The sequence below is a fragment of the Miscanthus floridulus genome, chromosome 8 (genome assembly GCF_019320115.1).
Source record: "Miscanthus floridulus cultivar M001 chromosome 8, ASM1932011v1, whole genome shotgun sequence".
NCBI classification, from domain to species: Eukaryota; Viridiplantae; Streptophyta; class Magnoliopsida; order Poales; family Poaceae; genus Miscanthus; species Miscanthus floridulus.
Window position 1 is genome coordinate 51,559,719 of NC_089587.1, and position 15,620 is coordinate 51,575,338.

The window sequence follows — 15,620 nt, forward strand, 5'->3', positions numbered from 1 at the left end:
CCCCTTGCTCCGCCGGGCCTACGCGCGCCGCTGCCTCTTCCTCGCCCGCGCGGCATGGCTGGCGGCAGAGATGAACCGCACAGCATGCCCAGCGTTGGAGCTCACCCACATGCTCCACCTCTCGCTGCCCGCGCTCGTCTTCCCCGTCGTGGCTCATCCCAGGGGCGCTGCTTGCCCGTCGGAGTTGGGGGCGCTGCTCGCTCGCCGGCGCCCGCTGGAGTTAGGGGCGGAGCTAGGGGCGCTGCTTGCCCGGGCGCGCCTGCTCTCCGCCCAGCCGCGCTCTTTCGCCCGGCCGCGCGCCGGAGCCGGGGCTAGAGCTCACCCGCCCTGCCGCATGCCGAAGCCGGGGCCGGAGCTCACCCGCCCGGCCGCGTGCCGAAGCCGGTGGCGGAGCTCGCCCACCCGACCTACGCCACTTCTCGCCATCTCGTGCTCGTATTGCATGCGCTCGCTCGCCCGCGAAGGCCGTCCTAGGTGGGACGGACTCTGTCCACCGAAAAATGACGGACGAGAGTCATGGCATCTAGTGAGAATATTCGTTGGTGGGATGGTCCCATCTCTAGTTCACCCCTGAACCAAACAGCAGTAAAAATGGGATCATCCCACCCCCATCCCACCGACCAAACACACCCTAAGGATAGCTAAGGACGACGACCAGATGCGGCCGCCGGTGACTGGTACGGAGATCCCGTACGAGCTTGCATTGCACAGCCAAATTCAACAGATTCGCGGTGACCTCCTTCGATTCGCCTTGTCGCAAGAGCTCATGGTCACACTTCCTCGCTCATGGTGAAGGTGTCGTGAAAGTAGAGCGCCTCCTCGCGCTCGTGCAGGCGCGGAAAGTCCACCACCGATTCACGTGCAGGAGGAACCTGATTCGCCGATTCGCGTGCAGGAGGAGGCCGTTCACGTGCAAGAGGAGCCCGATTCGCGGATTCGCATGCAGGCACGGAAGGAGGCGTGTAGCCGCCGCCGATTCGCTATGAAGGAGCCCACGGCCGCACGATTTCTCCGCCGGCCTTGCCGCACAAGCTCACGGTCGCGCTACGCGAGCCCCCAGCCGCGGGAGGTTGAAGGGAACGTAAGCGGGTCCAGAGACGGACGGGGAATCACGACGAGGTCGAAGGGTTGAGCGGCAGAGAGGAGGTGATGGCAGGAAGCGGAGGGCGTTGCGAGCCCGCGCAGCCGCACCGGCGGCGGCGGGGAGCAGTGCGAGTTGGTGAAGGGCCGAAGGGGAGGTGACACGATTTAGACATGTTGCTTTGCTAGCCTGGCCAGGAAGAACGACCGATCCCTGCGTTTCCACTTTCCAGTAAGACTAGCTAAGGGGCTCTTCCTGCACTAGCTAAGCTTGGCTAAGGGGTCAAACATCAGCTGGGTGCATCCGGCAAGCCTTAGCCCCCAACCAAACAGCCCCTAGATAATTTTGTCTAATTTTCTGATACATAAAGCCCAGGGCCCACGACATGTGGTGGTTGTGGCGATTACGGGCCTGTTTTTTTACGCCTTGCGAACACATGCAAACCCACACCACCACACGCGCACACACTCACAACTCTACGCACATATTAAGATCTACAACTACACGTAGGTTGAAGATCATGTCCTTATTGAGATCGGCAGAGTCACCAAGGGCTTCGTAGACTAAGGACACGTCGTTTTGACCATTGTGCATCACGTGAGGAGGCAACATAATTTATTTTAGGGGCATGCCCCGGTGAGACACCCGACTTAGGTCTTGTTTAGTTCCAAAAAGTTTTTCCAAAAAGTGCTTCAGTATCCATCACATCGAATCTTGCGATACGTGTATGGAGCATTAAATGTAGATGAAAAAAAACTAATTGCACAGTTTGGTTGGAAATCACGAGACGAACGTTTTAAGCCTAATTAGTCAATGATTGAATACTAATTGCCAAATAAAAACAAAAATACTACGGTAGCCAAATTCCTAAATTTCGTCCAACTAAACCAGGCCTTACCATCCCATGGATGGAACTCGGGCGGGCAGCGCTCACACCTGGAGTCGCTAGCGACTGAGCTACGCGCTCGTTCTCAACTATGGGCCTGTTTGTTTCTGCTCAATCGAGTGTACTGTACTACTATTATTACAAAGAAATTGAGGACACAGACTATGTAGAGATACACTAATAAAACGTAAAACTGACATACACTAATAAAACGTAAAACTGACATAGCACGTTGAAGCCTTAAGGAAAGGCGACTTCCTCTTTTTTTTTCCTTGGCAACGATCAAATACTATCTAGTTATAGCACACACAACTATCCATGGATGGTAAAGATTGGAACTTTGTTCCATTATCTAAAAAAAAAAAATCGCAGCACACAATGCAATGCTCTATTAGCAAACAAAGTCTTCTGACCACTAGGTATACAGCTTGTGTGTATCTATATCTATTTCTATATTTATATCTCCTATAACTAAAAAGAACAAAAGTAAGACAATTTTTTTGTGCGACTTTTTTTTGGGTCGCTCCTCCCTTCCGGCCGTGCGATACCCCGCGCGATAGAAAAAGAAACTGCCATCCCTACGATTAAAGATGGCAACGGGGAATTCCCCGTCGGAGGTTGCCTCCCCATCCCCGTCCCCGCGGGGAGAAAAAATCCCCGTCCCCGTCCCCGCCAAAGCTCACGGGGACGATTTCTCCCCCATCCCCGCCCCCGCGAGGGGAAAAATCCCCGTCGGGGATCCCCGTCCCCGCATTTGTTCATCACCATTCAGGTTAATTCATCATCATTCACATGAGTTCATCGACACAATATTAGAGTACACCACGAATCACAATCCAAAAATAGCTAAATAGCAAGAAGCAGGATATTAATCATCACAAAGGTGTAGAACTAGGGTTATTGCTGTTATATATACTCAGAAGACATTGGGCCTTCGTGGGCTGGTTGGGCCATCAGGAAAGAGAGCAAAGCCTGTATATAAACGGGGCGGGGATGCGGGTATCGGGGACGGGGAATGTTCCCCCAGACCCGTCCCCGCCAAACCCGACGGGGGACGTTTTCTCCCCGTTTAGATCCCCGTGGGGGCATATTTGACTCCATCCCCGTCCTCTAATAGGGGAATTCCCCGTGGGGAATCGGGGATCGGGTCCCCGTTGCCATCTTTACCTACGATCCCCGCCTGTTTTGAAGGAAACAAATCGATCACCTAAGGCCACATGCATGGAAGGAAGCAATAATCATGCGTGGAAGGAAACAATAATCATGCATAGAAGGAAACAATAATCATGCATAGAAGGAAACAATCATGCATGAAAGAAATCAATAATCATTTACTCTTTTTTTAAATAGTGGTCTTTATTTCGGAGCCCTTCATGCAGTTTAATAATGGCTGGGGAGTTAGACTTGCGAGAACTTACTCTTAATTGGGTTACGAGCTAGGGTGCAACACTTTAATGGGTGTCTTGGTTGAGTTCTATAATTACCAAAAATTGATGGTGCTGATAAGATTGACAATCCTGTAACTCTGCAGCACCTTTCCTTTTTTTTCAAAAAAAGAGAGGGCAAATGCTACTTATGGTCGAATCCATGTTCTTTTTGTTGTTTTGATTTGATGTCCACAGCCCACAGCCCATATGTTAACTTTCAGATGTGTTTGTAAAGAATCAAAAGGAGTTGGCCTAATACCAATCTTTCTTGTCGCCTTTTTCATTCTTTATATTTATACTACGTAGCGTGCCCGTACGTTGCTACGGGATAACTAACAATTTATACTAAAAACACACGGATCGCACGATAAGATAACAATACTGTAAAAATTAAATACCAACGTTAAAGTGATATTTAATCCAAAAAGTAAAGTTTATGAATTTAACACAGTCACGGAGTGCGTGGCGTCGTAGGCTCACAAACTCTACTTTATAGACCTTTCCGTGATGCGGCTAAGATAATGTTTTATATTGGCAGAAAGAAATCTTTGATATCCATTTTTTCATTGTAATCCATTTTATCTGGACAATGTTTGAGGTGAGGGCACGGTTACAGTTTTTAGTAGCTTTACGATATTGTCCGAAGCTATGAGATAATTGATGTCTTGCAATGATCCTTTCATTAATTTAGTTTTCTATCTATGTTTAATTGTTTATTCAGTCTATTTTATAGGCACGCCGGTAGATAATTGATGACAAAATTTAAGCATCCATAATTTATCTCTTTGACATTGAGCATGAGTTTTGTTTTTATTTTTTAATTGATATATTATCCTTTTGTTTTTACCGTAGCGTTAGCACGGGCATGCATGAAAAACAAAGATGTCTTTACACTACATAGATTATTCTTGTGTTGAATATTATATATATACAACCACCTAAATATTCTAATTAAACTGCAAAATTTTGAATTCAGATACGAGGTAAGACATGCAAATAGATATTTCAAAACTACCTTAAATCCTTCTGGAGGCAATGTAAATTCTCTCTAATCTTTCATTTGGTGTGGTTAGTGTTATCATAGTACCCGTATGTATTCATGGGAAATAAATCGTGGACAAAACGTGGACACTTTTTGGTGCGATATTCCAACATGGGTTCATCGTCCTGCCAATATTCTTGAGGCAGATCACATAAAGAATGAGTCCCTCTATGAGATTGCTCACAAGAGACTCAAACTTATATCTGATCATGGTAATGTTGAATTGCTTTGTATCAAAAGCATCGGCAATGATAAACGGGGACATATGTTTTAGTATGCATAGTGGAGAAAAACTCAACCTTGGCCTTCTCAGCAGCTTTTCTGAGCCTTTGCAGTGCTAACTTGTCTTTACTCAGATAGTCAAGAGGTGCACCATAAAATTATGCACCACTAAGAAAAATGTTACCATTGGTTGCCTTGACCTGAAAAATATGTCGAAATTAAGAATTACAACACCTAATTCAACATCTTAGAATAGACACTCAAGTGGATACCTTATTCTACAATATATGTCTGTGTGCAATAGTCCTAAAGCCACACATATTTATACGGTGAGTATAACATACTTTGTTTTAAAATTTTATGAGAGATTTTTTAAGACACGCAGTATTATTCATGTGACAGGTACTAATATTTACATATATATTCGAACCTGTGTGTACATGATTATATGGAGATGCAGCGGAACTTATTCATGGATTTATTGGCGCATGAAAGAAATGGATATCAGAGAATTCTTTCTGCCGATATAAAATATTATCTTAGTCATATCACGAAAAAGTCTATACAGTAGAGTTTGTGAGCCTGCGACGTCGCGCTCTCTGTGACTGTGTTAATTTCACGAACTTTGCTTTTTGAATTAAATGTCACTTTAACGTCGGTATTTAATTTAACAGTATTGTTATCTTATCGTGCGATCCGTGTGTTTTTAGTATAAAAGATTTAGTTGACCCGTAGCAACGCACGGGCACGCTACCTAGTCTATACCAAATAATAAAGAGGTATAATTTTAGCCTATTTTTTTGGTTCATCCATTTTTTAGTCCGTCTCCTTCTAACTACTGAACAATGGAGAATTTCTTCTGTCCAGACTTATATATATAGCCAGTGCTCAAACGAGTTAGAATAGTTCTTGTCTAGCGTGATACGGAGTTCGATTCCAAAACGTATTGGGTCAAACTGGAAGTCTAGATTCCTATGTTTTTTTAATATTTATATTGCAAAATTGGAAAAGGAAAAAAAGTGACGGATTAAAAACCAATCGGAAGTGACGGAACCAATGGGATACAGAAAAAGAAGACCGTGAAAATTAAAAAACGAAACCCAATCAAATATGTAAAGCAACGAAAGAAAAAAAAAGAAAAAAAAACTCCTCTGCGTTAATAAGAAAATAGAAAAACAGATAGAGCGTGCACAAGAAAAAAAATCCCGGAACCCCAAATCCCACACCAGCCAGAAGTGACGTATTTGTCTAAATAAAAATAAGCCACCGGTCAAGAAAAAAGACTAACAAAAAAAAGTACTCCCCAAAGATATCCTAGGTCACCTAGATAGTTTGGAATCACCTAATCCCAATAGATCTCCCCGATCATGAGTAAGTTGAATACGAATACTAATAAACAAATAGAAAAGGATCAAATAGAAATCAAGAAGACTTTTTTTTGTCCAAATCAGTTCGCCTCTGAATATTAAATCTGAATAAATCATGGAAAGTTTTTTGTCCGACTCTATTGTTTCCATGGCTTTTTCCAACTCTCGTTTCGTTTTTCTTCGGTATCTTTTTTCATCTTTTAGAGTATGACTCTCGCCTCTGCTCCTTTTGTTTACTATATCACAGATGGACTCGCTGTCGTGGGACTCGTGGGTCGACGTGGCCTACAAATAGGAACGAGTTCTGATTTCTCCATGCCTATTTTCCTTGACGAACATGTACCCCATGGCCCGTTATTGTCGTCACATGCTCACATATGCATTGGGATGGTATGGGCATGCATGAAAAAAGATATGTGGCCAATTTTTTGCCCATGCCTTTTTTCCATTTTATTTGTCCTACTATATAAAACAAACAATAAATATACTTATCTTTCATTAATAAGTAAATATTCCTACCGCTAAGTTGTTGATATAGTTTAGAATATGAACAAAACTTATTTTTGTTAGAACCCAGATCAACCATTTATCCATTTAATCAAATAATGAGAAATTTTGAACAAGCTGGCTGTAACTCAATATTGAACTCTACCAACATATAGATATTATCAAATCTAGAATTACGGTGCGCCTTACAATGTGTGAAATGTTTCTATCAAAGTATTATTTTTGGATATAGATTTAATAGGATATTATCATATTATTGCCAATACTAATTGATATTATATATTTCGTGCTCATCAAAACAAATCATAAACTTTATATTTTATGGAAAGAATAAAACATAAATATGTAACATTTCTATGATACCTTTTTTTTTCTCCCGTTGCAACGCACGGACATATTTGTTAGTACTATATAAAGTACACCAGCAATGAATTTGCTTCTCAATGCCCCTTTTTCAAGAGAAGAAGTCCAGAAAGCTTTATTTAGCATCGGGGATCTTAAAGCCTCAGGACCCGATGGTCTTCATGCTATTTTCTTTAAGCGTTTTTGGAACATGTTGGGAGATGATTTGGTACAGGAGGTGTTGGGGGTGGTGAACAGTGCTACTATACCAAGCGGGTGGAATGATACTATTATTGTCATGATTCCAAAGGTCGAAAACCCTGACAAGGTAGCTCAATTTCGCCCTATTTCTTTATGCAATGTGGTTTATAAGGCGATTTCGAAGATGTTGTCAAATAGAATGAAAGGTATTCTTCTGGAGATAATCAGTGACCACCAAAGTGCTTTTGTCCTGGGTAGATTAATAATGGATAACATTTTGCTTGCTTATGAATGTATCCATACTTTAAAAAAGAGGAAGTGGAAGAAGGGCCTTTGTGCGGTGAAGCTAGACATGAATAAAAATAAATGATAGGGTGGAGTGGGTGTTCCTCGAGAAAATCATGGCAAAATTGGGATTTGATGAAAGATGGATTAAACTAATTATGGCCCGTGTAACCTCAGTCCGCTATAATGTTAGATTCAATTCTACGGAGACTGATATATTTACACCTACATGGGGACTGAGACAGGGAGATTCTTTGTCTCCATATCTCTTTCTATTTGTTGCTGAGGGCCTATCTTGTATGATAAGGGGTGCCGAGGAGAGAGGAGATTTGGAGGGAGTGAAGGTGTGCAGGGATGCTCCTACGGTGTCACATCTCTTGTTTGCAGATGATTCACTCATTCTCATGCAGGCAGACAAGAAGAATGCGGACTGCCTAGCAGACATATTGACACGCTATTCTGCTAGCTCGGGGCAGAAGATTAGTGAAGCAAATTCTAGCATATTTTTCTCAAGTAATATGGATGTTGATGCTAAGCTGGAGGTGTGTGAAGCTCTTAATATCATGACAGAAACACTGAATGATAAATACCTGGGATTACCAGCATTAGTGGGGGCGGACAGGAGTGATTGCTTTCGGCATTTGATTGACAGAGTCATATCTAGAATTAATGGGTGGAAGGAGAAATTGCTAAGCATGGGAGGAAAGGAGATATTGATAAAGTCCACTGCTCAAGCTGTACCGGTATATGCGATGATGGCCTTCAAAATTCCGAAAAAAATTTGCAAAGAAATAGCGACGTCCATCTCTCAATATTGGTGGGGTGATGACAGCGAACATAGAAGGATTCATTGGCAGGAGTGGTGGAAATTATGCATGCCAAAATGTAGAGGAGGTATGGGCTTCCGGGATCTTCACTCTTTTAATCTAGCAATGTTGGCAAAGCAGGTGTGGAGATTGCTTAGTGCCCCAGACTCTTTATGTGCAAGAGTACTTAGAGCAAGATATTATCCTGATGGCAGGCTGCTCAATGCACAGGTGAAGAGTGGTAGCTCCTATGCATGGCAGAGTGTGATGGCGGGACTTCGATGCTTTAAGAAAGGTTATATCTGGAGAGTGGGTAATGGTACACAAATAAATATTTGGGATCATCATTGGATTCCTGGGAGTCATAATTTGAAGATTTTAACGCCAAGAGGTAATAATATTATTAGAACTGTTGATGAGCTCATAAATCCAGTCAATGCAACGTGGGTTGTATATTTGGTGAAGTCAATTTTTTGGGCAGTTGATGCAGTTAGGATACTTCAAATTCCTATCACTCATGGAAGGGAAGATTATGTGGCCTGGCATTATAATAGAAACGGATTATTTACAGTCCGCTTAGCATATCACTGCCAATGGGAAGACATATATGGGCGAAGACATCATGTTATGCAAGCTAGCGGTGCAGGAAAAAGTCACTTGTGGAAGAAATTGTGGAAGTTGCAGGTTCCGGAAAGATTAAAATTTTCGGATGGCGAGCCCTCCACGGATGAATTCTAGGCCGGGCAATTCTTGCAAACCGCCATATTGGAAACTCTGGAGGCTGTCCTGTATGTTTGAATGGAGCAGAGGACATTAAGCACATCATCTTTGAGTGCGATAGAGCAAAGGAAGTGTGGAGGTCGCTGGGCATCTGGGAGTCGTTCGTTCGGCTACTAGCGGTGGACCGGTCTGGTGCGATAGTCTTGGAGGTGGTAATCCGAAGGGGGCGACCAAGTTCGAGCTATGGATGTTGGCCTGGCCGAACTCATTCTGACTGGGGGCTGGTACATCTGGTGGGAGCGCAGACAGTATGTTCATGGAGAAAATGTTCAGAGACCATCCAGGTCAGCTCTATCCATTGCTGCCCTAACTAGAAACTATAAAATGTCTATGAGAAAAGAAGCAAAGGTGCGTAAGGGGTGGCAAAAACCTCCATAAGGAATGATCATGGTTAATGTGGATGCATCGTTTGATGATGATGCGGGGTGTGGAAGCACAGGAGTCGTAATTCGAGATCACTCAGGGGGGGTGATTGCAGCCGTGCATAGCTTTGTTCCTGGTGTAATTGATGCACCTATGTAGGGATGAAAACGGACAGAAACGGGCGGAAAAACTCCACTCCCATTTCCGTTTCTATATTTTTAGCGGAAACGAGATCGGGTTCGGAAAAAAAAACGGAATTAAAAACGGATGGGGATATACGAAAATACGGAAACAGACAAATACGGACGGAGAACCGGAAAAATAAGTTAGAATAACATGATCAAATATTCTTGAGTATACATGAACAAAGTCACAAAATAATATACACGTACAAAATTATCGGTCCAATATTCACTAATATACCATGTGTTAATATGTTAACATGCATAATTTGTGATTAGTAGGTTTATGAACATATCAATTTCTAGACATATCTCACATAGATTGAAAACGGGATGAAAAATAGAATAAATACGGGTCAATTCTGGATAAAAACGGGATCTCACGGAAACGGACAGAAAAACCCCTTTCCCATTTCCGTAAATATGGAAACGGGATCCCACAAATACGAAAACAGACGGAAGAAAGTAGAAAACGGAACGGGTCGAAGCGGGATTTTTTCCGTCCATTTTCAACCTTACACCTATGGCTGAAGCATATGCACTGAAGGAAGGTCTTTTGCTGGCACAACACATTGGAGTTGGAGGTAATAGACTTGTCATTTGGGCATACTGTATGGAGGTGGTAGAAACTACGAAGGAGGGAGGATTCTCGGTTAACTCGGCGGCTGCCATCTATGACGAATGCATTATTATATGGAGTGGGTTCCGGTAATTTCTATTGAGCACTGCAGCAGAGATGCTAATCGTGTAGCGCACGAGTTGGCAAGGTGAGCTATGCAAACCAAGACATATTGTATTTGGGACGATGAGCCCCTAGTTTTATTCATGAGTTTATACTAAATGATGAGCTCGCGTATGCTTTGTCAAAAAAAAAAAATATAGACAACCGAACCGCAGGGTAACCTGTGGAATTTCCTGATAACATACAGCCCGGGGCCAAGGCCACGTGGTTGTGGAAATTACTGCTGTCTTGAGCCGGACTCGTCAAGTCAAACACGATCGGGAAGCGTCAGCGTCCTGATGCCGGCACACTTGGCCCGGAGTGAGCCATCAGCGATGACCTTGTAGCAATCCCTCAGGCAGAGCGTCTCCAGGCGCGGGCACCCCTCGACGACGGCCGCCAGCTCGTCGTTGTTGATGTTGCAGCTGACGAGGGTGAGGCTGCGCAGCCCGGGCATCGCCGCCGCGATCCCGAGCGCCTCCGCGGTGCGCCGGGAGTAGTTGAGGGAGAACCGGAAGCACTCCCTGCGCAGGCTGAAGCGCCTCAGCCGCGGGCACGCCCTGCCGGCGGACTCGAACACGTGGCGGCCGCCCACGTTCGGGCACAGCTCCAGCGACAGGTCCTCGAGCCGCGGCGCGTGAGTCACCAGCTCGGTGAAGCCCTTGTTGGTGACCTCGTTGCAGGATACGAGGCTCAGGCCCCTGAGAGATGCTGACGACGACCTGGCCGAGATGTGCTTGAGAAGCTCGTCGGTGACGAAGTACTTCCCCGAGAAGGCCTCCAGCCGGCCCTTGGAGCGGTCCACGGCGACCCTGGCCATTTCGCGCAGGACGCCGGCGGGCATCTCTTCGATGGCCCTGTGGTTGGACATGTCCAGGGATGCCCACAGCGAAGGCTCCTTGGCCGCCTGGAGCCATGAGTGGCACACGAGGCCGGACCCCATGAGGATCTCCACGGGGCCAAGCCTCGCGAACACCAGCACCAGGGCGTCCAGGGGCAGCTCCGACCAGTCCCTGCTGCCGTCGGACGGCGTCGGCTCGGGCTCCGAGGGAGTTCCTGGCTCCATTCTTGTTCCTTTCGCAACACCTGACAACGAAAAGGGGACAAGTAGTTATCACTTATCAGTCACTACGAGGCGCGGCACAGATCGACGGCTAATTTGCCTAGTTACCTTGGGCGGCAGCGGAAACAGTAGCTCCGGCCAACGTCGTCGTCCTCGTCGTGTTCGGAGGCTGGTTGCTCTGTTTGGACTTTGGCGTGCGAGAAGAGGGGACTGACTGTCAACGGTGTGACTGTGAGTAAGTGCGTCGAAGCTGGACAGATAAAAATATCGGATAGGCTGGCTGATGGCCCGGCCGGCCACCCACGGCATGGTATAATTGGTGAGCTCATAATTGGTAACATTGGAACCTTCTCACCGGGACGCGGCACGCTGACTGTTCGGACACAAAATTTTCTTCCAAATCACTTTAGATCTCGTGGCATTTCTAATTCGTCAGCATCCATCTACGGGAGTCTATAATCATCAGAAGAAAGATGCTATCTTGCTACTACATGGTAATTACCTAGCACCATCTCTCGAGCTGTCGAGCACCCGTAGTGTGTACAAAAGGAGGCCAAGTCCAGGTGGCAAAGTTTAGAAGTTGCCCTATACTTGTTTACGCCAGATTTTGGAATTGAAGCACGGGAGCCCGAGATGTCTACGGAATCGGCTAGCCTGGATCGCTGTCAAAATCGGCTAAACGGCCATGATGTCGTCGTCAAACCAGACTTGGATTCTGCCGACAGGAAAGGTGGCGATAATTAAGGCAAGAGACGTGTCCAAGTTATCTTAATTTAGGAAGTTTTCTTTTATTTCAAGTTTGTAAAAGTCTTATTCGATTAGGACTCATTTGGATATAAATAGTATATCGTAGCCCAGCAATTGTAATGGACACCAATCAATCAATCACAAAATCTGGTCAATTACTTTTTGGCTTTTACGCCACCCCTTAGAAGTAGAAGTAAGGTAGATCTTGGCTAGTTCGGTCTTCGATCTCTGGTTTACTTGTGAGTACCGTCACGACTTATATCTTTACTTGTAAGGCTGCATCGTTTCGACCTCGTTACATGCATTGGTATAAGTTAGTTATCTATTTTTATCTTGTTTAGCAAGGCTGCATCGTTTCGATCTCATTGCTAGATTTGGTATTAATCAAAGTTGTCGATCTTGTTAAGTTTAGTATTTACTAAATTTATCAATATCACCAATTTATCATATTAATCTATCGTCTATCTTTATTTCGCGGTTAAATTCTATCTTTGACGTTAGATCTTGCTCTATCGACTAATTTGTCTTAATCTTGATCAAGCGTGCTTAGTGTTCAAAGTCCTTCCTTGCTATAGATAAATTTCATTGGTTAATAAAGTATGTTTTACTAGTCACTATCTACGCCGCATCGTATCGTCCTGATAGATAGCAATCGTAGATTAAATATTATTCAATCGATGGGTTTATTTATTGCAAGAATATGACTTTATTCACTCATCACGTGTGCATTGACTATTTAGCCGATTGCCTGTGCCTATACACGTATAACGTGTTTTCATGATTATGTTGAACTACGAGTAAATCTAGTGGCTTGTTTAGCTTTAATTTGCTATCCTTACCAACGCTGCATCATCTTTGACCTGATTGGTAGTGGTAATAGATTGTATCGGGCTAGTTTAGTAGATTTATTTGTATTAAATAGTTGATTGAAGGCATGATATGCATAAACCATATCGCATCGGCTAAATAGTCGATTGCCTGCACTTCAACGTTTTATTCTGTTTCTTCCGCATCGGCTGGACAGCCGATAGCTCGTGCTTTCACTCCATAGCATGTTTGTGAAAGTCTGTTTTAACATGATCGGATTTATGAATCAAATAGCTTTATTTTATTGTCCTTATCGACGCTGCATCATCGTTGAACTGATTGGTAATGATAATAAGCTAGATCTAAATGATTCATGATTTTGTTTATGTTAAAGTAAGTAATCGCCTTTCATGCTATGTTCTTTTCATTACACATATCGGCTCAGTGCTTTAGATCAACCATGAATCAGTTTAGCCGATTATATTTACTTTATTGCTACATATCGACTCTCTAGTCGATAGTCTCATCTGATCGGCTATCTAGCCACATATTCAGAACTGTCTGGAGCAACACCGACGTGTTCCGCCTTAAATTACTGATTATTTTTCTCTCCTTGTCAATTGTAAGGTCAAATTGACTGGCACGCTTTACGGCTTTGAAACCAACTTGTCCTGCGGTTGAGTTAAGCAGATCTTGTGTGTCCTGTACGGTGACCAAATTTCCGTGTCGACAATACTAGTATATTACTTACAACGCTAGGTCTCCTAGAAATAAGAAACTAAAGTTTGGTCTCAAGTTTAAGATCATGCCTTAATAATAGGCAATGAAATAATCCAAATAGAGAGAACCCGGTGTCAAATTGGAGTCGTAGAGGAAACAAGTGAAACCCCATGTTATAGCACATGATGATCTTATACACAATACCAAACCTTTTAGTAGATGTGGGACCCACCTTAAGGTCCATGAATACCTTATGCACTTTAGGGTCCTGCCTAGGAGAGCTTTCGAGGAAGCTGATTCCGAAGGAACGCAGGCGAGGCTTCGACAATCTGGTCCTGCTGATCGGATGGATATTATGGAAGGAACGGAATGGTAGGACGTTCCGACAGCAAAGATCCACGCACACACAGATGCTCCATACGATCATTGAGGAGGCGCAGGAATGGGTGAGGGCGGGGCACACACAGATTCAGTCGCTTTGGCAGGGCTTATGAAAGTGAAGCCTCCATTGTCGACCGTCGCAAAAAATGTTCATGTAATACAGTCCTAATGGTTGTAGCGCCGGGAGAAGGATTTGCTAATTGTTGATTACCGATCCTTCTTGTAAAACTATTCTCCTTCGTCTTAATGAACACGTGTCATATAGACATGTTTGCGAAAAAAGGAGAGCTTTAAAACTTGCTCTAGAGCACACTCCATCATGTAGTGGCTCAACTCTGGAGCTTGCCTCCCATCATAGAGGTAAGAAACATGTTTGGCTTGCAACTCAGCTCCACATCCAAAAATAGATATTTTGGTTGAAAAAAAACCCTACTACAGAATGTTCCTAACCTCTGCGCCCCCGGTGTTCATCGTCAACCCCCCCCCCCCCCCCACCCCCAGCGGCGTTCTTGCTAAAAAAAACCTACTACAGAGTGTTCCTAACCTCAAATTTTGAAATCAGCTAACAGTTACACCTTATCTTAAAAAAAGTACATTGACAATAATGATATTTTACCTACTACAGAATATTCCTAGAGCTTATCTTGCCTCGCCTCAAACCTTAGGTCTTGGGGACCTTCGCTAAAAGCTCCACAGCCTTATTAATTAAATTAAGAGGTTAATTAAAAGAACTAGTCCATCAACCCGTGCTCTCGCACGGGCTGTTTATTTTCTAACATAGTAGACATAATAGATACTTTGTAGTCTATATCTAGTTATCATAAACTTATTAACTACTATTTTCTAACATAGTAGACATAATAGATACTCTGTAGTTTTTTTTATCCATATCCATGTTTTTTCTTTGCATGGCACCTCTATATATTTTAAATATGCAGTTAGATTGAGATCTTATCATTAATCATTGTGGCTCTTGTTTCATAATGTATCTTATGAAGTCATTAATCTAAATTTTGATTATTTTTTTCAATTTTTTTATCAACTGCTATGGATTTTCTCTCTCTCCTCAAGTTAAGTTGAAACTCTTGTGCTTATTGCATATTTCATTAACTCTCCTTTTTGCACTTTTTTAAAATAAGTATTTTTGGTCATAGAGTATATTCTTAAGTACTACAAAAGCATAAGCCATATCATTTGAAATATGCACCATATCACTTAAGATAAGTCATAGAGCTTGAAGTGAGATTTCGGGTAGGGTACCAGTGCTAACCTCAAGTGAATTTTAATACTTAAGCCTTATAATGATCGATTTTTTACTCCAAAGTACTCTTAAAGGCCCAGAAAAATATAGCCACCAGTGGTTCTCACACTTCTTAAGATGATTGAATACTACCCACCGTACCGATGCGTATCATACATCGTACATGAAACACGCATATGTTACGTATATTGCCTACTAGCTAGCGAGATCGTTGGGAGGTCGAGAGCAAGGCAGATATTCTTGCATGCATGAACAACATAGCAGGCCATCATATGAAGCTCCCACACCAACCATCACCCACCAACCATGCATCTCCAGGGACGAGCGGCCCACTAGTAGAGAACAGACCTTTGATCCTCGGTTAAAATGGGCTCTAGTCCCGGGATTTTTTGCGCCCGGGACTAGAGATACCTTTAGTCCCGGTTGGTG

General features: G+C 43.7%; 1 protein-coding gene across 1 annotated transcript; it reads right to left on the reverse strand.

Moving 5' to 3' along the window:
- Positions 1–9,709: 9,709 nt before the first annotated feature.
- Positions 9,710–11,840, reverse strand: LOC136472003 (F-box protein SKIP19-like). Its single transcript, XM_066469749.1, has 2 exons — positions 11,384–11,840; positions 9,710–11,298 (listed from the first exon to the last, which is right to left on the reverse strand). Exon 2 carries the CDS (start codon positions 11,276–11,278, stop codon positions 10,481–10,483), a length of 798 nt encoding a protein of 265 aa, XP_066325846.1. The 5' UTR covers positions 11,279–11,298; positions 11,384–11,840; the 3' UTR covers positions 9,710–10,480.
- Between the last annotated feature and the right edge of the window lie 3,780 nt (positions 11,841–15,620).